Source organism: Asterias amurensis, chromosome 2 (genome assembly GCF_032118995.1).
Source record: "Asterias amurensis chromosome 2, ASM3211899v1".
Classification (NCBI taxonomy): Eukaryota; Metazoa; Echinodermata; class Asteroidea; order Forcipulatida; family Asteriidae; genus Asterias; species Asterias amurensis.
In genome coordinates, this window is record NC_092649.1 from 15,851,403 (window position 1) to 15,877,660 (window position 26,258).

The 26,258-nt window shown below is 37.1% G+C and overlaps 1 protein-coding gene across 3 annotated transcripts in view; it reads right to left on the reverse strand.

Moving 5' to 3' along the window:
- LOC139953259 (DCC-interacting protein 13-alpha-like) overlaps window positions 1–22,543 on the reverse strand; it is a 35,815-nt gene extending 13,272 nt beyond the window's left edge. For all 3 annotated transcript variants that reach the window (XM_071952748.1, XM_071952742.1, XM_071952735.1), the window contains exons 1-11: window positions 22,201–22,543; window positions 20,681–20,779; window positions 19,927–19,986; window positions 18,818–18,889; window positions 17,136–17,265; window positions 15,506–15,621; window positions 14,899–15,074; window positions 6,690–6,860; window positions 5,437–5,518; window positions 3,965–4,071; window positions 2,954–3,056 (exon numbers count right to left, since the gene is read on the reverse strand). In XM_071952748.1, the coding sequence (XP_071808849.1) occupies window positions 2,954–3,056; window positions 3,965–4,071; window positions 5,437–5,518; window positions 6,690–6,860; window positions 14,899–15,074; window positions 15,506–15,621; window positions 17,136–17,265; window positions 18,818–18,889; window positions 19,927–19,986; window positions 20,681–20,779; window positions 22,201–22,254 (1,170 nt within the window). In that variant the 5' untranslated portion in view covers window positions 22,255–22,543. The remainder of the gene's footprint in view (window positions 1–2,953; window positions 3,057–3,964; window positions 4,072–5,436; window positions 5,519–6,689; window positions 6,861–14,898; window positions 15,075–15,505; window positions 15,622–17,135; window positions 17,266–18,817; window positions 18,890–19,926; window positions 19,987–20,680; window positions 20,780–22,200) is intronic.
- Between the last annotated feature and the right edge of the window lie 3,715 nt (window positions 22,544–26,258).

Consider the following 26,258-nt stretch of genomic DNA (forward strand, 5'->3'; position numbering starts at 1 on the left):
CCATATGCATTTCATAACAAACGGTTTCAAACGCTTTTCATAGACCAACTCGTCCGATCCAAGGCAACGTGTTCCTTTAAACAGAATGAAATGATTAGTATCATCATTTCACATTATCGTAGATATTATCAGAGATATGGTTGATAGTGATACTTTTGAACAATTATTGATTGAAAAGGTTCTCTTATGTACACAAACAAACCCATTTCTAACATAGTAATAATAGCAGAAATTTATATCAAGATCAATCCATCAAGAAAAAAAATGCTCCAATTCGCTTGACGAGTAACCTTTTAAAATCCATTTAAACACAAAGTCATTATCAGAATTTACAAGGTATAAAAATCAGTGTAAAATCAGCAAAAAAAATACAAAAGAAAAAAGACATCAAATATAGAAACGTGCAATATTTTCAAATGCAAAGGTAAGTAACAAAAATTTAAGAATGGAAAACAAGTGCTAAAAGAGACCTTCAGGGCAGGGGTAATAAAACCAAATCAACTTAAAGGGTCTATGGGTATGTTCAGACAGCGTACTAACTTAGACCCGAACCGGTCTAACTTTTACGAGCAGCGGGGAGTGGTCGTAAAAATAAAAACCCATTGCGTTCAGACAGCACAGAGTTAAACCCGATCCGGTTTATCTTCGGTTTTAAGAGGTCAAAGTAGACGCGACCCCGTTGCTCTAACATCCGGTTTTATTCATCAGATTCACGCACCGAGTATGCCGAGATACTGAGTGCCCCATGCCCTGGATGATCAGACAGGGCATAATTAATGGATACAAATGGCTCAATCGAAAGCGGTAACAGTTTTACCGTTGGGAGGATGTGGGCACTTAAAACAAACATGAACACGACTCGAAATTACTTTTTTTAACAAACAAAATATTGATACAAACCGCCGAGAAAACTCACCAAAATATTGTCCATATTCCCTGAAACAGAACACGTTTCATTTTTGTGTTTTGTTTTATACCACCGTTTCCGATTTAATAAATACTTTTAGTTTGTACTTCAATCGATTGGAAGTTGCGGTCTCTCAAAAGCTGGTGCCGCGATTTTTATACCTATTCGTTCATAAACACAACTACACACGTGCAAGTTACGTAAATACATGTACTTTGCAGTATTTTCCCAGCCTCCCAACAACGTGGTCATTGCTGGCGTAGGGAATTTCCCCTACACACAGCCTCGCGCCCACTGCAGTTCATTCTCCTAATTGAAAGTACAGCACGCTAGTAACGGTGACGGCAATAGAAAGGCACATCCACTGGATCGGTGATGGATAACTATGGGATATCAGAGAGTGATCACTATGGGATGGCAGCGCTGTACATGTGAGAAACATTACAAAATATGCCTCTTCGCTGCGCTCGTAGTATTTGCATGAAAAAACAGTTTCAATTTATTGTAGGACACTCAACAAAAGAAGCTTGGAAAATATAATTTTGTTTCAGAATTTAATAACTCATGGGCGTGAGCCTGTGTTAAACTGTACACCGATCGAGAGGGTTTCGCCAACTCGGTAAGCGGCAAGAAAGTAATATAAATACTCGGTGCTTTTCAGCATCAGAGGCAACAGAAACCGTATACAAGCACTCCGGGTCCCGGGCGTGTGCATTGAAACACACAATAGGTCGTTCGTTGTGAGTTAAAACCGGATGTCATTCTGTCCACATGCAGTGTTAAAAGATAAACCCGAACCGGTTTAGACTTAGACCGCCTCGCTGGACGGTTTAAGTTTTGGGGTTTAAACCCGATCCGGTCTAACTTTATTTGCGTTCACACGCACAAAAGTTGAACCCGAACCGGTCTAAGTGGACTTAGACCAACTTTAGTACGGCGTGTGAACGACATCTATGTAGTTTTTGAAGGACAAAAGTCACTTTGTCCACAGACTTACACTAAACTTACACAGTTTGAAGATAATGATAGCAGAAAGCTTCCCTGAAAATATTACGTGCTGAGGTGCTGTAGTTTGGGGGAAATGAGTAAAACAATGTCATGAAAATTATTTTAACCATTTACAAACGTGTTTTCATGACATTGTTTTACTCATTTCTCAAAAACTACAGCACCTCAGTAAATAACATTTGAAGGGAAGCTTTCCACTATTATTATCTTCAAACCCTGTTGGTTTAATGTAAATCTACGGACATTTTGAAAAGGTACCCAAATCCTTTAAACCACAGTGAACATCTGAATTTCTTTTCATTTTCAAAGATCATGAAGATGTATGTGATGGAAATCTTTTGCTCAATGTGAAATTATTTTAACCTTAATAAAAAAAATGGTTGGATTCAACACACTTGAATACAGAGTAAAAATTGCTAAAAACTACAATACAAAAGATTTCACTGTACACATTTTAAAACATTGAAGAATAAAAACAGGCAGGACAAACAACAATAGCAACAGGAAGAAAAATATAAAATAATGGAAAAACGACTGGTATGAAAGTAAAAAAGCACAATGGGCATGGAATTTATAACTAGCAATCGTAATAAAGTGAAAATTGTACAATGAAATCTCTCAATATAGCAACAAGAAAAAATACATACAACACAACAAAATAGCGACTAAGAATTGTGTAAAAATACTTAAAGGCATTTGGACACTTTTGGTAATTATCAAAGACCAGTATTCTCACTTGGTGTATCCCAACATAAGCATAAAATAACAAACCTGTGTAAATTTGGACTCAATTGGTTTCCGAAGTTGTGAGACAATCATGGAAGAAAAACACCCTTGACACACAGATTGTGTGCTTTCAGATGCCTTGAATTCGAGACCTCGTTACCAAGTCAGTTTTTATGCTAACAATTATTTTGAGTAATTACCAATAGTGCCCAGTGCCTTTAATGGCAATTGGCACGGAAATGGAAACTAAAAATTTAAATAAAAAAAAGAGAAAATAGAAGTTATATACAAGGAGATCTCACAATAACTAACCTTAGGGGGTCTCTCGGACACGTAGAATCCACTGGAAATGTTACGAATTGTTGTAATCCACTCTTCCCTATCGGATCCACTCATACCTTGTACAGTCACCACCCTATAATTCATACAACATTCAAACACAGGGGTTTACAAAACAATATGAATATAAACAGAAGCCTGGGCGACTAGTGAAAATTACTACTCGACTTGTCACACCTTCGTAAAATGCTGAAAGGATTGAAGGATTGTGTCACTGATGTCTGATTGTGTTTTGTAAGTAAATTATTTTGTCCTGAATAGACGTGAGCGACACAATTGGTTCACTATAGTCGCGACTATTTTTTTGTAGTAATCGTGGTGGCACAGGTAGTTGAAAAACAGCAGTCGCAACTGGACTACATTTGTAAGCAATCAATAGTCGCTACTACGACATTCATCAAACTAGTTGCCCAGCCGTCGATTTCACAAAGAGTTAGGACTCGTCTTATCTCGAGTTACGACGAGTAACTCTTCCTAACTTAGGATTAGTCTTAAGGTCTGCATGCTACAGTGCAGGGTTGGGACTCGTCCTAAGTCCTAAGATTAGTCTTAAGTTAGGAACAGTTTTGTGAAATCGACAGCAGGCTTAATAAACAGGCATAAGAGAGGTTTTTTTGCGGTAACACGATGGCGATATCTGTTTTTTAGTTGTGTTGGTTATAAAGACAATCAGAGCATACTGATTGAAACCTTGATTCGTTAAATACCGGTTCTTTTCAGAACCAACACTAATTAAAAAGAGATATATCCACCACATGGTGTTACCGCAAACCACTTGATATGTGTCTAAACAACTCAAAAAGTATTTGCCATGTTAGTCAAAACATCACACGAAATCAATTTTAATATTCAACATGAAAGTGGTCAAAACTCAATCGCCTTAATCTTCTTTTTTTCAGGAAGGGAGGTTTTGGTTTCTTAGGGAACGTAAAAACTTATCTACACGGCCAAAACATTTCAAAAATACCAAACTATAGGTATTACTTCTTAGTGTCCTCAGGTCTTGTGACTTGAAAGACGAATCTGCGATCATCAATATCCGCTGCGTTGACAGTACATCTGTCTAAGTCAATCACTAAGCTTCCAGCAATCTGTAATCAAAAGTAACAATCTATCAATTATAATTAAAAAATATTTGGTTTTTGTATAGCGCTTTACACCGAGTCTCAAAGAACTTCCAACATTATTAACCCTGATCACTGGGCCTTTTCATTCCTTAAACCATCTCAGCTCCCTGGGGAGTATACAGCCTGTGTAACAAGTATGTTGCGCACTAAGCTAAATCGATCACAAGAACCATCTCTGCCCTCAAAGGTACCCATTTACCCCTAGGTGGAGAGAAGCAATTATAGTAAAGTGTCTTGCTCAGGGACACAGGTGTCACAACCGAGATTCGAACATAAACACCAGAGCTTGAGTTTGGTGCTCTTATCTGCTCGGCCCTGACACACCAACGTTGACAAACTCAAGTATCAAGATAATCATAATAATAAATAATAACAATGACAATTTATGAAGCGCACAAGTCTATTAAAGTGCCCATGGCGCTAAATACAAACAATAACATAATGTACAGTATAATAGATTCAAATTTGCATCGAGGATAAAGAATATTAATTTTGGTTTTCCACATACACCAAAGTGTGTTAGCACTGTATACTCTGTACTTTCCCGAGCTCTGTGAAAAAAACCATATACATTAACCAATTTTAATGGGTAAGCCTATGCTAAGAAGAAATCCAGAACAATGTAGTAGAGAAATACAAAATACAATATCTAAAAAGAAATTGAAGGGTAAAAACAAACATTCATTCAAGATATTCTGAGCTAATCTCAATGTCCATACATCGTTCCACTTAAATGCACTGGACACTACTGGTAATTACTCAAAATAACTGTTAGCATAAAAACTGACTTGGTAACAAGCAAAGAGAGCTGTTGATAGTATACAACATTGTGAGAAACGGCTCCCTCTGAAGTAACACAGTTTTTGAGAAATAGGTAATTTCTCACTCAAACAACAAAAGTTCAGCTGTAGCCTTTTATCATGCATCTGAAAGCACACGTAATTGTGCAACAAGGGTGATTTTATCCTGCTCATTACTGCTAAGCAGACAATTGTTAAGCAATGTTTTCTGCTCAAGCAGCTCTATGAAACTGAGCCCTGGAGATCAGGGCCCAATTTCATGGCTCTGCTTACCGCCGAATTCTGCGCTTACGAACACGATTCCCCGCTTACGTGCAAGCGCCAAATTTTTGCACTAGCCTTGTAAGCATAGAATGCCTAGTAACGTGGAGTATGCACGCGCAGAAGCCAAAATTCGCCACTAACCCGTGAAATAGGCTTGCCGTAAGCACAGAATTCCCTGCTTACGTAAGCGCCGATTCTGTGCTTACGGTAAGCAGAGCCATGAAATTGGGCCCTGTTGATGAATACTGTGGGTTTGTTTGCTCACCTGTCCCTTGGCATGGCTCATCAAGTTTCCTCCTTGAGTAAAGAAATATTGACGCTCCCACCGATGACTTAGACCAGATTTGCTGCGGGATAAAAAACCATAAAATCCAATTTATTGATGTTTACAAAAATGTTGAACATCATTGACTGAACTGTCTCAATCTGCTGGAGACCTCAGGGCTCAATGTCACTCAGCACTAAAGCCATGTTCCCATTATACCTTTTTAGTTGTTAACAGGTTAAAGTACCGCCACTTTTCTGTGGAATTACAAAATTATAACTCCAATGGGGACGCACTATAAACGAGCCTCCCTCTCAACTTACTGCGACAGCGATGTTAAACTAACAGGCTGAAAGAGGTCGTGGAAGACTTTTGAAGCCCAATGGGAACAGCTCCATGCAGTAAACCTACCAAAACCACACTGTTATAGCTATTCAAACGTTGCAAAATATAAGTCCATTTGGGAACGTCTGATAGCGTTACACCAAAGCCAGTCACGGTAACGTTCTGCGTAGCCGTGGAAGAAAAGGTCCAGTGGGAACACGGCTTAAGATTCATCTCAAGATGAGTTGCCAATAATTGCTATAGTAAGTTGTATTGTGACACCACACTTTGCTTGATAAATACAACCAAAAAAAATAATACATTTATATTGCGCTTAAAACTACATTTCCAAGCGCTATGGTGCTGGTGTCCTTAAAGACTATGGTAAAACCAGGGCAACAACACCAAAATAAAGAGATACAAATAACAACCACAAAAAAGCAGAAGTAAAGTTGAGAAAGGTTTTAAAACAAATTAACAGTAATGAACAAGTTGCAGATTGTGGCTACTACATAGATTTGACTAAGTGAGACTTCATAGTTTTAAATGTTTGTGAGGAAGAAGCATTTGAATTTGGGGAGGGAGTGTGTTATAGTTTGGGAGCTGCGACAAAGAATGTAACCATAGCGTGTGTTCACACGAGGACCAGGCATCAGTTTGAAGGTGAGAGGTTGTGGAAGATCCTAGCCCAGCTAAAGGAACTTGGAGTGGAGTGGAATAGAGGTTTTCCCCGGTGTTCCTGGCTGTGGCTGCTGAAAGTGCGAGCCGAACCACCATGTAAACCCTTATAGGTTACTACATAAATGGGTCTCAGAATTCATAACTTCATTACAAGACACCTCCTGTAAAAATGTCATGTACTAACTGCCTCGAGTACCCTGTTGGTATACGTGCGCTATTTAAGACTTTGATATCAATATTATCATTACCTTCTAATCATGAGATAACCCGCTATCTGACTGAGGTTGGTTTTGACCAGACGGGGCTGCATCTGCATATCAGGTGTTGGCTCCGGCATGAAATAGTAGACAGACTTTTCTTGGATCTCTTGCATCTTTTCACGGGACTCCTGGGCTAGCTTACCCATCTCTGAATGGACACTTCAAAGGACCAAAGTACAAAAACACAATTTTGTTTAAAAGATTAATAATAATAATAATTAAGACATTTGTAAAGCGCGTAAAACACAAGCTTCTAAGCGCATAAAGAGAACAATAAAAGTTACAATTAGTGAAAGACACAATTACAAACTAGATATAGTGTGATTGTAGCTAACAATCACAGAGCTGTTCCGATCTGTTGACCTAAAAAAGTGAAAAGTCAAATTAGGACACTGTTTTGTTGATAAAATTTTGCCAGTGTTAAAACTTACAAGACAACACAAAAGTTACAACTTAATGACATGTGAACAGGAGATACAATTGTTTCAATTAATGACCTCCAAGTTTAGACTGGAAGTAAAGGTCAAAGGAGGTTCACGATAATCCAGATCAATATCGAATGCTCAAAAGGGTTTACAACTGAAAAGAAATTGAAAATGGTTTGTGTACATAAACTCTGCAATTAAAGACACTAGACACTATTGGTAATTGTCAAAGACCAGTCTTCTCACTTGGTGTATCTCAACATTAAAATAATAAACCTGTGAAAATTTGAGCTCAATCTGTCGTCAAAGTTGTGAGATAATGATGAAAGAAAAAACACCCTTGTCACACAAAGTTGTGTGCATTCAGATGCTTGATTTCGAGACCTCAAATTCTAAATCTGAGGTATTGAATTAAATTTGTGGAAAATTACTTCTTTCTCGTTAACAACGTTGCTTCAGAGGGAGCCATTTCTCACAATGTTTTATACTATCAACATCTCCCGATTACTCGTTACCAAGTAAGGTTTTATGCTAATAATCATTTTGGGTAATTACCAATAGTGTCCACTGCCTTTAAGGGAGAAATGAGAAAAGTGACTTATACAGTAGATTCCATACAGTGCTTCACATTCTCTATGCTACTGAAAGAAGAACAAATCAGACAGGGATAAAATGTTGAATGTCAGCTATTGCATGGACAGCAACGCAGTCATCATACACGAAACAAATGTGTGAAAATATACAAAATATACAAAAGTAGGCCTATATAGGAATAACAAAATTTTTAATTCATTAACCCAAAGGGGAGCTCAAGGTACCTGACTAACAAAGAAGATAACAATGATAATCATAAAACAGTATTTATACAGCGCAATATGAATAAACATTCCTCAAAGTGCTTAAGAGTCAGTTCAGGTAAATAGTTGACATACTTGCTCACGGTCAAAAAATGATTTTTTTTTATACTTTGTTGGTGGAAGGGCCTTGGGGTGCAAGTAAACAAAATTGCATTTTCAATTCTATATACAGGGTGTCTCAAAAAAATGGGTAATCCTACTTTAAAGGGTTTTTATGGCCAGACTATTATGTTTACCAGCAGAAAGTATGGCATCATCTTAAAGCTGAAACCTTGTGCTTTCCAATGATACATTTGGTTTCATTCAAGGGTCATGCATCAGCGAGCACCATTGTCTTGAAAATGTGGTGCAAAAATGCAGTTGGTTCACTTTTAAACCCTTGTCATTCTGGCCTTCAGACAGTGTGTAAACCTCAGGTTGTCACAATGGTTCAGCTAACGGCAGAACAGAGAATATTTGTGGTCAAGAAATGGTATGAAACCAGAACTTTTTGCAGGCTACACAGGATGCATTTGGAGAAGCATTCCCAGATCGAGATTCACCAGCAAAGAAACAATCTGGGCCAATGTGAGAAAGTATGAAGCACATCAGGAACCAGCCTCAATCGCAACAAAGGAAGTTCAGGAAGGCCAAGGACAGCGAGATCTCAGGAAAACATCGCTATCCTACGACAGCAACTGATTGACCACCCACGGGAGACAAGTGCAAGACGGACTGAGCCACACCACTTTTAATCGGATCACTCATCTGGACCTTCACTTCCATCTGTTCCACATCTTCACATCCGTCATGAACTTCTGCTTCCTGATCTTGCAAGAAGACATACTTTCTGTGAGTGGCTTCTTGAGCGGTGTGAGAGAGATCCCAGCAAACTTCTGGTTTCATACCTTTTCTTGACCACTCTGCTGTTATTAGCTGAACCATTTGTGACAACCCGAGGTTAACACTCTGTCTGAAGGCCAAAAAGACATGGGTTCAAAAGTGAACCAACTGCATTTATGCACCACAACTTCAAGACAATGGTGCTCGCTGATGCATGACCCTTGAATGAAACCAAATGTATCATTGGAAAGCACAAGGTTTCAGCTTTAAGATGATGCCATGCTTTCTGCTGGTAAACATAATAGTCTGGCCATAAAAACCCTTTAAAGTAGGATTACCTTTTTTTTGAGACACCCTGTATAGCCCGTTGCCATGGTTACGGCTCATTTTGTTTTTTGGCCATTTTAGGCCGATTTTGGGATCTGAAAAACTGGTTTTTAGCTCATATTTACAACTACACCCAACCAAAATGCAACATTATTTCAAAAAACCTTTTATATCACTACAAAGTATCATCCTTGGCCTTCCTTGAGAAAAAAAAATTATTGCTTTAAATAACACCCTTGTGCTATTTTTGCATTATGCATTACAGTATGTTTTTAGAACTTGCAAAATCAACATTTTTACCCTATTTTTGGACCCCAAAATGTCAACTTGCCAGGGGTCTCAGAAAATTTCCCTTTCGGCTGTGATTAGGGCCAACAGTGGTCTTTCAATATCTGGTGTCAAAAACTTGGGCAATTGTATCCTGTTGTGACAGTACTGCCTCAAAACTAGACTTTTTTCCCCAAAACATGAAAAATGCCTTCTTAAGGGTCTTTTCACATAATATCGAAATACGTGTCCACGGTAAAAAAAAAGAAGAATATTTTTCATTTTTGTGTGGATGGTAGGATGGTAGGGACTTGGGGTCCAAATAAACAACATTCACATTTCAAATCATAATATAACACGTTGCCATGGTAACAGTTCATGTGTGTTTAGGCCACTTGAGGCTGATCTTGGGGTATGACAAACTGTTTTTTTAGTTAATATTTACAACTCCACCCCACCAAAAAACAAAATTATTTCATAAAACCTTTTACATCACTACAAAGTATCATCCTTGGCTTTACTTGAGACAAAAAAATATTGCTATAAATTTCCCCCTTGTGCTATTTTTAGAACGTGCATAAGAGTATGTTTTTAGAACTTGCAAAATCAACATTTTTACCATATTTTTTGCCCTCAAAATTTCATTTTTTTCAGGGGTCTCAGAATATTTTCCTTTCGGTTTTGATCAGGGCCAAAATTTGTCTTTTTTATTTCTGGTAAGAAAAACTTGGCAAGTGTATCCTGATGTTAACAGTACTGTCTCAAAAATAGACTTTTTTCCTCAAACAGAAAAATGCATTTTGAATTGTTTTTTCTTCATATTGAATTTCTAACATTAAAAAGTAATAATTCTATCAATCTTGCAGCTTTTCCTTAGCACTTAGTGGATTACCGAACATTGATCAGGAACTGTTGATGACCTTAATTTTACAATTTGCCCGGCCCAGCCCCAATCATATTTCTTGACATTGCATAAAACAATGTTTTGTGAATAGCACTTCTTTTTGTGAAAGTGTTCCCTTTCGGTTATTATTGGTGTTTTCATGTCTTCTGGGTAGAAACACTGTATTTATTGTATCCTGTTGTGACTGATCATGCCTTAAGTATAGTAATTTTTCCAAAAACAATGCATGCTTGTTAAAAATCTGGCACTGTTTCCATGCCCTTTGAGTAATGAATACAAAGTTTTTATTTAAACATAATGGTATCCAACCAAACCATAACCAATGCTTTGCCACTGAGAGTTCTTGATTTGGCTACTTTACCTATTGTACAGGTATGATTCCCATTGCAAGTAGAGTGCGATGAGCATTCTTTACAAGTTGTCTTTAATACAGGGCCTACTCTCCTTGGTCCCTGCCTGCTACCAAATGTAAAACTTTTCTTAGAGATAGAGATCATAAACAATGTAGTTTCTGTGCTTGCGGCAGATGGTTTGGAGCATCCAATCATGTCCAACACAAACGTGGGAAATTAAAAAGCCCGCTTAAAAGTGTTGGAAAAGTTTGCCAAGATCTTATTAAAAACAATGATACTAACGATTTGCAAGATGAGCGTAAGAGATTATTTAAAAGAAACACGTTGCCTGGGATCGGTTAAGTTGGTCTTTGAAATGCGTTTGTAACGGTTTGTTTTAAAATGCATGGTTAGAAAGATGTTTTGAGTGATACTTATGTGGATCATTATATTCTACTTTTAAAATATCTTTCTAATCATATGCATTTTTTAATAAACGTTTACAAACGCTTTTCAAATACCAACTCAACCGATCCAGGGCAACGTACTCCTTTAAGGAAACAACATTGAAAGAAGTTGTAAAAACTTGCACCTGCTGAACATAAATAAGTAAGATGCATTTGCAGTGACAAAAGTCTATTCAGGCTAGTTTGATATTTTTTCCATTCACTATCTTACTAATTCATAATTATTATATATGTCTCTGAGAACGATCAACAAAAAACATTGAATTGTTTATCACGTTAAATAAACCAACTCTTTTATTGTTTGCAACAGTACAATTGAAAGGAACCCCACCATAGATGGGAGAACTGCTTACAGAAGGCCAAAGCAGGTGAATGGCCATTTAGCCCTTTAGTCCCTGCACCGCCCGAGTTTGCTGAAATCAAATTTCTCAAGAGTCTTGCAATAAATTACTGGAATCATAGTTCAAATTTTAAAAGATAGCCATGGCTTAATGTGTATGCACAATGTTTTACCCTTTCGGTAATATTTGTATAAAAGTTCTCATGGGAACAATAAATGCCCCTCGTTAAACGGCTACGGTAATTTTTATGGCGAATATTTTTGTGCACGGATAAAATGAACACAATAGCTTTTCAAGGCTTTTTTCTGGCTCAATGCTCATACTGATTAAATGCGAAGGCATTAATTTTTGACAATATCATAAATGATGAACAGTTTCCTGTTTACTAATGAGCGTTTTATTTTTCGTAAGAGCTAAATTATTTCATCATCATTAGCTTCGACAAGTCAACTGTGAAGGGAGAATTAATAACGATCTATAACAACTAGATATATTAACAAATGCATAGACCTACTAATGACTATCGAGTTTTCTTTTGATGTTCCTTTTTTTCTACAAACACAAGCTAGCGAGGTTTCCTCGTACCGCATACAGTGTATCGCTATATAATGCAGCTGGGCGGTACAGCGGCTAAATGGTTAGATACTTTGGATACAGTACTTGCTCACTTTTAGAGCCTCTTTGTTCTGATTGGGATGAAAATGTTTAGTTTGGTAGCGGGCAGGGGACCAAGAAGACTGTTATAAGGCCATGTAAAGACAAGAACAGTAAAGCTTGCTCATCGCACTACTTCTCTTCTTGCAATGTGAATCATACCTGTACAACTAGGTAAAGTAGTTATGACAAAACAAGAACTCAGTGGCTTAAAGAGCATGGAAACAGTGCCATATGCTTTTAACAAGCATGCTCGTTTTTGTTTTTTATCAATTCAAACTAAAAGATAACTTCAAAATGCATTTTTATTGTTTTTGGAAAAATTACCACTTTTGAGGCAGAAGTGTCACAACAGGATACAATAAACCAAAGTGTTTCTCCCTAGTAGACATGCAAACCATAATGATTGATAGCCCAATCAAAACAAAAAGGGAAATATTCCGAGAACCAATAAAACATTAAAGACAGTACAAACTTTCTTAATGTGCAAGGGGAATTAAAAAATGTGACTTTCAAAAAAGAGGCGCTGTTCACAAAACTGTTATTTTATTTTATGCAATGTCAAGAAACATGATTGGGCCAGGGCCGGAGTGGGGCAAATTATAAGATTTAGGTCATCAACAAGTCCTGATCCATGTTTGGTAATGCACTAAACCTACAAAGTGCTTATAAAAAGCTGCCAGATTGATGGAATTATAGCTAACTTCTTCATGTTATAAATTCAAAATGAAGCAAATATTTCAAAATGCATTTCTCTATGTTTTCGGGGAAAAGGGTCTATTTTTGAGACAGTTCTGTTACATCAGGATACAATTGCCCGAGTTTTTCTTACCAGAAATAAAAAGACAAATTATGGCCCTGATCAAAACCGAAAGGAAAATATTCTGAGACCCCTGAAAAAATGGAATTTTGAGGGCAAAAAATATGGTAAAAATGTTGATTTTGCAAGCTCTAAAAACATACTGTAATGCACGTTCTTAAAATAGCACAAGGGTGAAATTTATAGTAATATTTTTTTGTCTCAAGTAAGCCAAGGATGATACTTTGTAGTGATGTAAAAGGTTTTATGAAATACTTTTGTTTTTTGGTGGGGTGGAGTTGTAAATATTAACTTAAAAAAACAGTTTTTCATTCCCCAATATCGGCCCAAAGTGGCCTAAACACAAATGAACTGTTACCATGGCAACGTGTTATATTATGATTTGAAATGTTAATGTTGTTTATTTGCACCCCAAGTCCCTACCATCCACAAAGTATAAAAAAAATATTCCTTTTCTTTTACCATGGACACGTATGTCGATATTATGTGAAAAGACCCTTAAAAAGGCATTTTTCATGTTTTGGGGAAAAAAGTCTAGTTTTGAGGCAGTACTGGCCCAACAGGATACAATTGCCCAAGTTTTTGACACCAGATATGGAAAGACCAATGATGGTCCTAATCACAGCCGAAAGGAAAATTTTCTGAGACCCCTGGCAAGTTGACATTTTGGGGTCCAAAAATAGGGTAAAAATGTCGATTTTGCAAGTTCTAAAAACATACTGTAATGCATGATGCAAAAATAGCACAAGGGTGATATTTAAAGCAATAATCTTTTTTCTCAAGGAAGGCCAAGGATGATACTTTGTAGTGATATAAAAGGTTTTTTGAATTAATATTGCATTTTGGTGGGGTGGAGTTGTAAATATGAGCTAAAAACCAGTTTTTCAGACCCCAAAATCGACCTAAAATGGCAAAAAATTAAAATGAGCCGTAACCATGGCAACGGGCTATATATAGAATTGAAAATGCAATTTTGTTTACTTGCACCCCAAGGCCCTTCCACCAACAAAGTATAAAAAAAAATCATTTTTTGACCGTGAGCAAGTATGTCAACTATTTACCTGAACTGACTCTTAACAGCAAAATGAAAAGCAATTCAAAAACAAAAACTTGAAGTAAATTTCCCAAGATACAGCAGGGTGAGTCAAAAAGAAGTTGGCCGAGATTGGTAATGCATAAAGTGCTGTATAAAAACTGATTATTATTAAATTATTATTATTAATGTAAACAGCCCTGCAGCCAGACACACTGATTGCAGACTAACATCATTTTCAAGTGCATACAGTTGATAGTATGAACATTGGTATGAACAGTCTACACATACAGTGAACCTTGCTGTTTACATACATTGTTCATTATCACTACAAAGTACTGTGGGTACATAAAATGACACCATTATCAACATGCAGAAGAGTGCCCAACTATCAGATTACACAGTGCAACAATTATTTATTTATTTCTTCTTTAACCTGGGGCGACCTCTCAGTGAAACACTGTTTTTCAGAGGTGTCCAGCAACTATAAACAAACCTCAACATTTTAAAATTTTATGACAAAAGAGTATTGTCTATAACTAGAGAGTATTGTTCACACACAAATTAAAAAAGCCAAATTTAAACAAAGGTTACAGGGAGGGGTTTGCGTCAGGGTTTGGGCTAGAGTAGGTTGTCATTATCTTGCCCTAATATTTGTGTCAATTCGGTGATTCAAACTCTTTTTAAATTAATGTAGTGTTCTGTACTGTATTATTTTATCATCTCTGTTTTGGAATATTCATACTTTTATGTTCTATATTTTTTACATTATACATGTTATTGTATGCCATTTGTTGGCGGGGTCTACTGGGAGGGCAAATCGCTTTGATGACAGTTTTTTTTCTTCACATTTTCGCCTTACCCTGGACGGCCGCTGCCAACAAAGAGTGATGTCCGAATAGTTAAAATCAAATAAAATCAAACACATACCATAGTAAAGAAACATACCTCTGAACACTTGTTGTGATGTCGGATAAGTACTCTTCTGTCTGCTTGGTTAAAGTCTCCTTGCCCATCCTGAAGAAAGACAGTTGAGCTTGGAAGAAACCCAGCATTGGCTCTAACAGGCCCGTAGTACGCTTATATTGCAACATGTTCATGGAGTTATAATACATTAAGGAGTTCTGGGGAAAGCAAACAAGTATAGAATAACTGAGGCAAATTCTTTGTATAGACCAATCACACACGCAAGTGATGCATGCCACACTATATTTTACGGGGTTTTGTACAAAAAGACATGAGAAAACTGTTGCCTTTTTAATCTTGTTAAAAAAAGAAAAAGGAGGGACCTTCCACCCCTCGACCCCCTCCTTTCAAAATGGCCGCTGGACACATTTTAATAATAATAATAATAATAACAACAGCTTTCTATCGCGCCTTACACCTCCAAAAGAAAGTCCCTAAGCGCTCAGAGGAAACAAAAGAATAATTAAGTATATGAAGATTTGAATAAATATATTTTGAGAAGAGTCTTGACACTTGAGATCGCAGTGGCTTGTTTGATGTGTAGAGGGAGATTGTTCCATAAGTGAGTAAACGGCTGACACATACATACCTGTAAGAGCTTTTTCCTGCACTGGAACAATTCTTCATTTGCTTCTATTCTGGCCTTGGTTTCATTCTCTTTCTTCTTGGAAACACGACAGTACTTTGATGTGGCATTTTCATGCTCTAAAAAAACAGAAAAAACAAACTTTTTGTTATGTACTTTGTTTCCAGCAACAATAAGTCACTAATAGTATGGTTATTAATTGCTTATTTGAGAGAAATTGAAAGCAGCTTTATAAAATGATGTCAATCTTTGTAACCTTTTGCACACAAATAACTGTGCCTCGCATGAGACAGGCTTATTAATAATATATTCACAAAATAGACTTGAACATTTTCTGGTTTAAAGGAGCATTACAGAATTGGTAAGAGAAAAAAATAGTGAAGGTCACAGATTTACATAAAAGATTTACACAGTCTAATGATGATGACAGTAGAAAAAACATCCCTTGAAATATTTCTTTCTGAAATTTATTTCATATTTGATGAGAAATAAATATTCTAATTTCGCGTTTGGAGTTTATCGCAAAGTGAGCATTTTATCCATTTTTGTTTTGGCGCCGATGCAATGCAAAACTTGTTATCGGTTTTTCACTATTCTCTTGTGACCCAGATGGCCAATCGATCTCAAACTTCTACAGGTTTGTCAGTTTATAGTGGATAACACGAATTGCTTACACTGCCAGCAACTGTTTTGCTAGCGAAACAAATTCTGTAATGTTCCTTTAATGATCTGTGGAGATTCCAAGTTGAGCATTAAACTAGACCAAACAAGTCATTTTACCACATTGTACTCAAACTTGACCTGCAAGTGGTTTAATCTACCTATTACCAGGGTCAACAGGTCAGAGGTTAATGCGTCCCAGTATACTGTTAGAATTCAACAGACAATAACAATAATAATATTGAACATTTCTAGTACGCCATGTCTGTCAATGATGACACTCCTGGCACAAAAAACAAGAACTCTGTTAACACACAAGAAAACCAAAAGTTTGAAGGCTATGAATTCTGAACAAGTTTTGAGATGTGTTTTGAATTGAGAACAAGTATCTGCTCTTCTGAGTTAAAGTTTGACGCTGTTCCAAAGAGATGGCCCGGCATGTGAAAAACAGCGTTCACCCCAGGAGTGCAGGCAATGTGGAATGTTCAGGACGCGTTGTTTGAGAAGCGAAGCTGTCTGGGAGGTTTGTACACAATGTAAGTCAAGATTAAAGACACTGGACACTTTTGGTAATTGTCAAAGACTAGCCTTCACATTTGGTGTTTCTCAACGTATGCATAAAATAACTAACCTGTGAAAATTTGAGCTCAATCGGTCATGGAAGTTGCAAGATAATAATGAAAGAAAAAAACACCCTTGTCACACGAAGTTGTGTGGGTTTAGATGGTTGATTTCGAGACCTCGAGTTCTAAATCTGAGGTCTCAAAATGAAATTCGTGGAAAATTACTTCTTTCTCCAAAACTATGGCACTTCAGAGGGAGCCGTTTCTCACAATGTCTTATACCATCAACCTCTCCCCTAGGTTTTATGCTAATAATTATTTTGAGTAATTACCAATAGTGTCCACTGCCTTTAAAGAAGGTTCAATGTTAAGCTACAAAGAAAGTTGAATTGAATAAATTGGAAACAAACCTTGATCAAGGACTCGAGTGAGTTCTTTCAGAGTATTAATTTCATTCAGTTCATTGTTGATAAACGACACCAGCGGTTGAACCATTAGATCATTTAGCTGAGTTGCCTGACCAGTGTGTACAGAACTCACCTAGTGGGAACAATTCAAGACAAGAAAATGGGTTAAGAGCAGGGTTGAAGCTAGACCAAGTTTAGTGGTGGGTAACAACAACCCGACCGGATCACCAACATTTTTCATGTAATACATTAAGGGGCCATGATCACTTTTAGTGCACGCTCAATCAGGCATGATGACAGGGGCCAATTTCATAGCGCTGCTAATCACAAAAATTTGCTTAGCATGAAATTTTGGGCTTGATAAAAACAAAATTACCAACCAAATTTCCACGTGGTTTTGAGGATAAACAAACAACAGTTGAATACAAGTAACAAGCAATATGCAAAAAATGGAAATATGGTTGGTAATCCTGTTTTTATCAAGGAAGAAATTTCATGTTAAGCAAATTTGTGTGCTTGGCAGCGCTATTAAAGTGGACCCTGGTTTCTTAACTGTTCATGTTATGGGGCCATGCAACAAGTTGAATGGCCTTTTAACTGTGTTCTTTCTCGGTGAAATTTGATACTCCTTATCATTAGATGCGTCTCAGATCAATGCACAGTGGACAATTTGATTTATTCTAGGAAAAATCTGTGCTGGGGACTGGCACAATGTATTTTGCTCAAAGTGCTGGGATAAAATTGTGAGTCCTGGGCCGAAATCTAGGCAGGCCAGCCCAGCATCGTCCACCATGGCTACAACACTGGTTAGGTGATTTAATTCCAAACAGATGCATAATTAAAGCAATTAAAGTGAACATTTCACATACAAAAAAATATATATATTCATGATAATTACCAACCCTAAAAATGTCTATTAAACTTGCAGCATCCAATTTTGTGTAAAAACTCCAACAACATTTAGGTTTGGTTTTTCACGTAACCAATTTGACCAGGCTTTTCATTCATTTCTTTTATTTTTACCACACACAAAGAAAAGTGACATAGTTTACATTATTTTATAATAATTAAAGAAAACATAAGTACAATGGGATTTTGTGTGAGGATGGAAGTCTTCAAGAAGCATCAGCCTGTCGGGTAGAGACCCCACTCATACAATAACAAAACAAAAAACAATATAGAAAACACTATTTACAACTAAATTAATAATAATAATAATAATAATTAAAACTTATAAAGCACCATCTATCTAAGACTAAACTTATTCCGAGGCACATAAAACAAACAAAGAGAGTAACAAAACAAAAACAAAAACAAATTTCGAAGCTTGGAAAGAAATAAGGGTACATTGGATAAAAATGTTGAATTACATAAACGTGTTGGCAAAAATAAATGGTTAAAAACAGACAGAAAGTCAATCATTAGAAATTTTGAATAGGTGGGTTTTTAGCAAAATTAGTTTTTTTGAAAATGTCCAGAGACGTTGTAGCTCGGATATGTAAAGGAAGAGAGTTCCAGAGTGTGGGTGCGGATACAGAAAAAGCACGACTTGGATATTGCCATAGCTAGTATATAAAGTAAACTTGAGGTTGGAATATATATGAATACAAGTGATAAGTTGTTTACTTTATTATTATAATGAAACTGTTTCATATACAGATCGAGATCCTTGCCATGTACCTTACCTCCTCCATCGTTGTTGCAAACTGCTTGAGAGTTGATGCCAAGATGCTGTCATCTCTACCCAGTGGAAAACCCTATCGGTAATAATCAACAATAACAATCATCATGACAAACTGGAAAGGTTTCTGCGCATTATTATACAAACAATGAATGTTTATGAGTGCAATGGTGCGAATATTTTCATGAGTTGAAAGAACATTCCACCTTTCAACGGATGAAAATATTTGCACCATTGCACGAATGAAAAACATTTGATATTTGTTTTATATAACATCCAAGTAGATCTTTGTAATTTTGATTGGAGGATACAACTTTCACAACAAACAAAGTGTAGCTACAATTTTTAATTTTGAAATTACACCCTTTTCTTTTGGGTTGGCCTGTTAGATTCAACAGTAAAAACGTGCGTTTTGTACAGCTATTTTGAGACACGCAGACGCCAAATGTAGTATGTGCCTTGTAACACTGCTGCGTTACCAAAGACTAGACACGTGCATGCAGTGATGTTTTCACTCAGCACACAATAGTACTTGTCGAAAGGAACGAAAAATGCATGTCGAGTGACGTAGCGTGCAATGCTGCCTTTATTTGCTATCACGTAACGGACAAATGGCTAAGATCTGCTTGGGTGTTATATTAAAAAAAAAAGTCAACGCCATATCCAGATAATCCCTAGTATTGGTGCAAAATGTTGTTATTCACTATTGAGATCCCTACTCAAATTTTCCTAGCTGCGTACATTACTATCAAATCGCGGCTTTCAGAAACGCCCTCTATCGGTGGAATAGTTGCGACATGTGTGTAGCACTGAGTGTATTACCATAGAGGTTGACCAACTCAAAAAGAGCGTCTTGCACCGAGACTAGGTAACCGCAGAAATAATAAAAAAAAATGGAATGATAACACAGTACGCCCCCTATATGTGAGTATTTAAAAGACAGGTTATGATAAAATATGTTGTAAATAAAGCCGAAGGTGACAATGAAAAGGAAAACACAGACACAGTTTGTATGGTTCCCAGCTTCAAACCACCTGTAAACAATTTTCGACAGTTGCTTCTATTTCCAAAATTATCAGCAATAATGAGTTCATATGTTATCTTCTTACTTACCAAATTCCCATAGTCTTTGAGTTTCTTGGAAACTGCTTGAACAGCTATTGACAACGCATTCTGTTCAAGAAAAAGGGGAAAAAAACAGATGTGTTCCTTATTAAATACATTATTGTAAAGATCTCTGATGAAAGGGAACATTTTTTTTTGTGGTAAAATTTAAAGTTCAAAAGGAGAGCCAAAGGATGAATCACAGTTCGGACGATACCTTTTGTTTTCTCAATTTTTTTTGTCAGATACAAATGTACTATGCGCTTTACAAGTGCTGTTTACTTTTAACCATCAACATCAACAAAATGATGCAATAAGTTTAATCATTATTAAGGGGGGGCATTGCTAATTACACCCCAATGAATCCATATTTAGGATCCTTTTTATTTTCAGATTTTGAGACACGTTTCCTCTGGTTTAGACCAAGTAACTGGGGCACTGTATTCCTTTTTTCGAAATGTTGACATTATCAGTCGTACCTAAGCTACTGCTAATGTCAAAATTTCGTAAAAAGGAATACAGCGCCCAGTTACTTGGTCTACCTCTGGCTCAGTTTTGTCAAGACATTTTGTGATTTTATGTTGCACTTAGCTTCCTGTTCATGTTTGTTGTGTTGTCATTTAGCCATCGAGTAACACGTCAGGCCATTAGAAAATAAATTGCATTTATTTCGTGAAGGTCCTTTTCGATGAGGAAGTTGTTTGCAACAGCTAATTCTACTTTCACAATTTGTTATCGTGTTTAGAAAAATGTTGAAGTTTACCTCACATTCCACCACCTTCCTGCACACAACATGTAGACCGTTCACATAGTTCATAAACAACGCAGCGTCTTCTTCAAATAGACCAAGCATCGATCTCGCCTGAAATAAAAATATGAACAGAAAACAAATCGAATCCTGGTTTCATGAACGAACTTGCAGCAAACAAAAACAGGAAAATATGTTGAACGCACTGGACACCTTTGGTAATTGTCAAAGACCAGGGCCTTATGTCATAGCGCTGCTTAGCACAACAATTTGCTTAGCAAGAAATTTATTTCTTCCTTAGTAAAAACAAGGTTACCAACCGAATTTCTATGTGTTGCATTATACTTGTAACTGGTATTCAGCTGCTGTTTGCTTATTTCCTGAAAATCACATTTGGTTGGTAATCAGGTTTTTATCAAGGCCAAAATTTCACGCTAAGCAAATTTGTGTCCTTAGCAGCTCTATGAAATTGGGCCCTTCTGTGTATAGGCCTATTCTAACCTGGTGTATCCATGCACCTCCATGGGGTTAAAAAAACAAATCTGTGAACATTTTTATACAATTGGTCATCGAAAATGCAAGAAAATAATGAAAGAAAAAACACCCTTAAGGCCCGGTCCCACTGCTGCGATAACGAGAACGATAACAATAATGACGCAAAGAGAACGCATTCCATTGGTTGAATGAGCGTGTGCGTATTCTGCGTGGAGCAATTCGACCAATAGAATGCGTTCTCTTTGCATCGTTGTCGTTATCGTTCTCGTTATCGCTGCAGTGGGACCGGGCCTTTACTCCTCAATGTTGCACAAGCTGATCGCTTTCAGATGCCCAATAAAAGCTACATATTATAGTCATGATAGTCATAGTTTCTAGAAGTACCGACCCTTGGAAATACAACAGAATGCAAAACAGTTGAAAACGAGAACCATATCAAAATCAAATGCAACAAAAAGCAACGAGGGATTTTGTTGAAATGTGCAGGCATGTTGTTTGTATACTAAATGAGCATACTGCTATGCTGTAATTCCTTTTTTTTCCGAAGTTTGCCAATCTCTCAGTAACTGCTGAACAGGGTGAGGCTAATTTTGAATTTGTTGACGGATAACTTTCCGTATGGCGCCACCACTTTTTCACTCATTTTTACAAAAAGGGATATATCAATCAGGTAAATTAGATACTATATTATTTTATTTCGAATGAAAAAGTGGTGGCCCCATACGGAAACTTTTCCTTGTTGACTGCCAAATACATAATTATATGCAACACCAATGTCCAATAAAGTCACTTCCACTTGACTTCCTTTTCAAGTTCTATTCTGTAAGAATTTCTAATCAATGTTACAAGTTCAGTCAATACAATGAATTTAATTATTATAACAACTGCCAAATGCAACAGGTTACAACAACCAACAAAGACCTGAAGACTACCAGTAACCATTGGTGAATTATTCGTTGCATTTTTACAACGTTAATTACATTTTAAAATATCGTTAGTTAAATTTTTTAAGGTTTTATTATTTTTAGTTCTGTAATTACCTGGGGCGAATCGTCTCTTGCATCCTGAAGCCGTAGAAAGTCAATACCTGGCATATTCGATCACTCTCAGGCGTTAGATTGGCAGTCAAAAGTGACAGAGGAAAGTTAGCGCAATATCAAAATGCACACATTCCTATAAACCATAACAATGTTTATCGAATGCAATGGAGGTGGGTATTAGAACAGTCAAATCGTGCCACAGAGCACAGGTCAAGGTCATGAATATAGGTCAACATAATACAAACCCTCGAAATTATTTACACACCAAACTAAACTTGATTTCAAGTCTGACTTTAGCGGTTGCAATTATGAGCACACAGCTGATATGATGACCAAACGCCCTTTTTTTAGGCTAATGACGGTGGTACATCCACAAGAGGGCGCTATTTGAGGCAATTATTGAAGGTGCGTTCGTCGAGTAGTAGACTTGATTCAGTCCCGTTCTCGTGCGAGAGGTCCTAATAGTGGTTTGGGGGAATGCAATGCAGAGCAGTTTTCTAGCGATGTCACGGGGTTGGGACTTGAGTCAAGTCTAGTCGAGTAGTTGTGTGTGTGTGTGCGCGCCTACCGGGTGGATTTTTTTCTGTAGTAGAATTAATACCATACTCAAAAAAATTCCTGAAAAGCACTAAAATGTTGATTTACAGCAAAACAAATCTGTATTGCTGGGTGTTGGTAGCCTAGCTTTATTGACATAGTTTCAAAAATGTAATTGATTCTAACTAGTTTAGCAGCTCACTAAGTTTGTATGAGCACTTAAAAATATTTGATTGCAGTGATAAAGTTGGAGTGATGATCATGAAAAAAAGAGTGTTCATAAATATCAAACAAAAGTATCACAAAATCCATGGGGAGAAAAAAAAATCACAAAGTTTTTTCGGTTGGGATCAGTATGCTCTTGTTAAATATTTATTTTGCACAACTTTTCAATTGTGTTCCCAAACATATAAAGAAAAAGTACATAATTAAAGGAACACGTTGCCTTGGATCGGGTGAGTTGGTCTATAAAAAGCATTTGTAACCGTTTGTTATAAAATGCATATGGTTAGAAGATTTTTTAGGAGTAGAATACAAATTGCGCGGCTTTCCTTTTACTTTGAAAACTAACACGGTCGGCCAAGGTTTATGGGAGTCAACAATTTGACTCCCATAAATGGCAATAAACCGATCCAAGGCAACGTGTTCCTTTAAAACTAACTTGAGTTTTGCTAGTTAAATGTAACAACTCATGAAGGTTTGGGAAGCAAAATTTTAACATTGGTATCAATATATAATAGAGGTTAAATTTGCAACCGGAAATAAAGAATATTAATTTTGGTTTTTTTACCCACATACATCGGTGTATGGGTAAATAACCAAAATTAATATTGGTATCAATGTTAAAATAAGCACCCATATAGACAGATGTGAGGAAAATCTTCTCGTACATCAGGCCTAGAATAACATCTTTGAGAGTGCAAGGCCATTTTTATTTTGCAGAGGGCACTTCATAGACCCATGGTATCAATGTTAAAATAAGCACCCATATAGACAGATAATGTGAGGAAAATCTTCTCGTACATCAGGCCTCGAATTACATCTTTGAGAGTGCAAGGCCTTTTTTTTTTTTGGCAGAGGGCACTTCAATTTGGAAAATCATAAAGTCTGTGTGGAACTTTTTTTAGGGGCACCAAGGCCAAGACCAGGGCAACAGAGGCTATGGCTTCCACAGCCTCCGGGAAATTCTGATTAGATCTACAACAGGTCAAATTAGGACTGTAAAATGTATGGAGTGTCATATATCAGGACAATTTTATTTTTTATTTTGCTCTGGGGTGGATTTCACAAAGAGTTAGGACTCGTCTTAATCGAGTAACTTGGGATTGATCTTAAGGTCTGCATGCTACAGTGCAGGGTTGGGACTCGTCCTAAGTCCTAAGGTTAGTCTTAAGTTAGGAAGAGTTTGTGAAATTGACGGCTGGTCTTGTAGAAACAATTCTGGTCCAGTAAACATTTCAATTTTATATATACAAGCCCCGAGGTCTTGTAAATTTTCCCTCAAAAATTGAGCACTGTCATGACTGTATGTCATTACCACATTGACCATTGATCAAAGTCAATAAATTATAAAGTACAAAATAGACACTGGACAATATTAGTAATTCAAAGACCATTTCTCTCACTTGGTGTATCTCAACATGTATAAAATAACAAATCTGTTTTTTTGTTGATGCCTAATGAAAGGCTTCAGGTCTGAAGTCTTTTAATGTTTGAGAGAGAAATTACCTCTTTCTAAAAAACTAATTTCAGAGAAAGTCGATTCTCACAATGTTTTATGCTAATAGCAGCTCTCCATTGCTTGTAACCAAGTATTTTTTATGCTCACCAAGTATTTTTTTTATGCTCACAGCTATTTGTAGTAATTTCCAATAGTTTCCAGTGCCTTTAAGGATTTGGGTACTTTTTGTAACACCAAACACAATGTCCACAAATTTACATTATACATATGTACATTGTTTGAAGATAATGATAAATAGAAAGCGGAGGTGCTGTAGTTTTTTTATAAAAATTTTTTCTAAGACTTACTTCTAGTAACTCAAGGCTCGCTCATGGGGGAGGCTTATTGTTTCTAGAAGTACGTAGGCTAGTCTCTCCCCTAAAGTTCACAAAATTCTGAATCTAAAACTTACCTACCAAATGAGCCCCCTGCATGTATTTATTTACAGTAAATGAATACAAGTACATTGGCTAGCCAAAGGCATACCAAGGTTAAAGGAACACGTTGCCTTGGATTGGTCGAGTTGGTCTTTGAAAAGCGTTTGTAACCGTTTGCTATAAAGTGCATATGATTAGAAAGATGATTTTATAACAAACAGTTAAAAACGCTTTTCAAAGACCAACTCGACCGATCCAAGGCAACGTGTTCCTTTAAATGCACTTGTACATTAGGTAGAACTGAGACTCACAATGACAATATAAAACCATAAAACAGTGATCATTTGCTCCCAGATGTTCACTAAATTGTTTCCACAATTTTTTTCCCCACAAATATGACTGGCTTCAATCAAGGTGTACCAAATGTCCTCAGAAATAAAGCCTTTATTGCTACCCGTCCTGCTTGAGGCAGTTCATTTGTACAAACACCAGCAAAGTTTTGTTTCAGCACCGGAAGGCAGTGGCACGGGAGAAATGTTGACTTGTTGTGACAATATCTGTACCATTGGCAGGTACCAGTTTGTACTGCATTTTCTCCAATCTCACAATCAAAGATAAAGAAGGACTTGTTGCAGTTGACTGCATGTTGGAGACCCGAGAAAAGTGTTCCTTCAACATTCGTCTGGTCTTGGAGTAGTTTTCCAACAGCAAATATGTGAACACCACTCTGTTGTTGTTGACTGGAGAACTCTCCCCGAGACTCTTGCGCCATGAGGGGTTTCTGCTTCCAACGTGTTATACACCGTCCAGGTTGGGCTGATTTAATCTCAACTCCAGGTATGCAAGAAGATGTAGTACTACTGGTACAACTTCCCTGTATTGAGTAGCTTATCTTTGTCTGTATTCCGTACTGGTTGCTCATCATTTGCCAGAACAGACTACAAGTTGGGGAACTACTTGATGTATCAACCAGATAATTTGTGTACCTTGACCTATTTAGAAGAGTCCGGTGGTTAGTTTCAACTAGGTTCATTTCTTTACCAGGTTGGGTTTTGCTGTCCGATGAAGGAATTCTCTTTGAAACCGGCTCGCAAAATCCCTCATCTGAGTCACTCGAGTCTTCAGGTGAGCCCCGATTCAATCTCGGAGTAGAATAATGGAGTTTATGTTTAGTCTGCTGTGCATTATGTGGACGATGATTACGGGATGATGCAGAACAATGAGGTGAATATGATGCTCCCTTTGTTTTAAAGTCTACCGTGAAACCAAAACAACTGCTCGAAGAGGAGGCTGTAGTCTCGTTCCAAAAATTACTTGCCAAGTCAGTCATCACTGATGGACAGCATGTGTCAGTAGAGGGCTTGGATTGCGTCAATTCCATCTGTTCCTTATCATGTGAAGTGGCATTTGACGTGTCCAAAGAT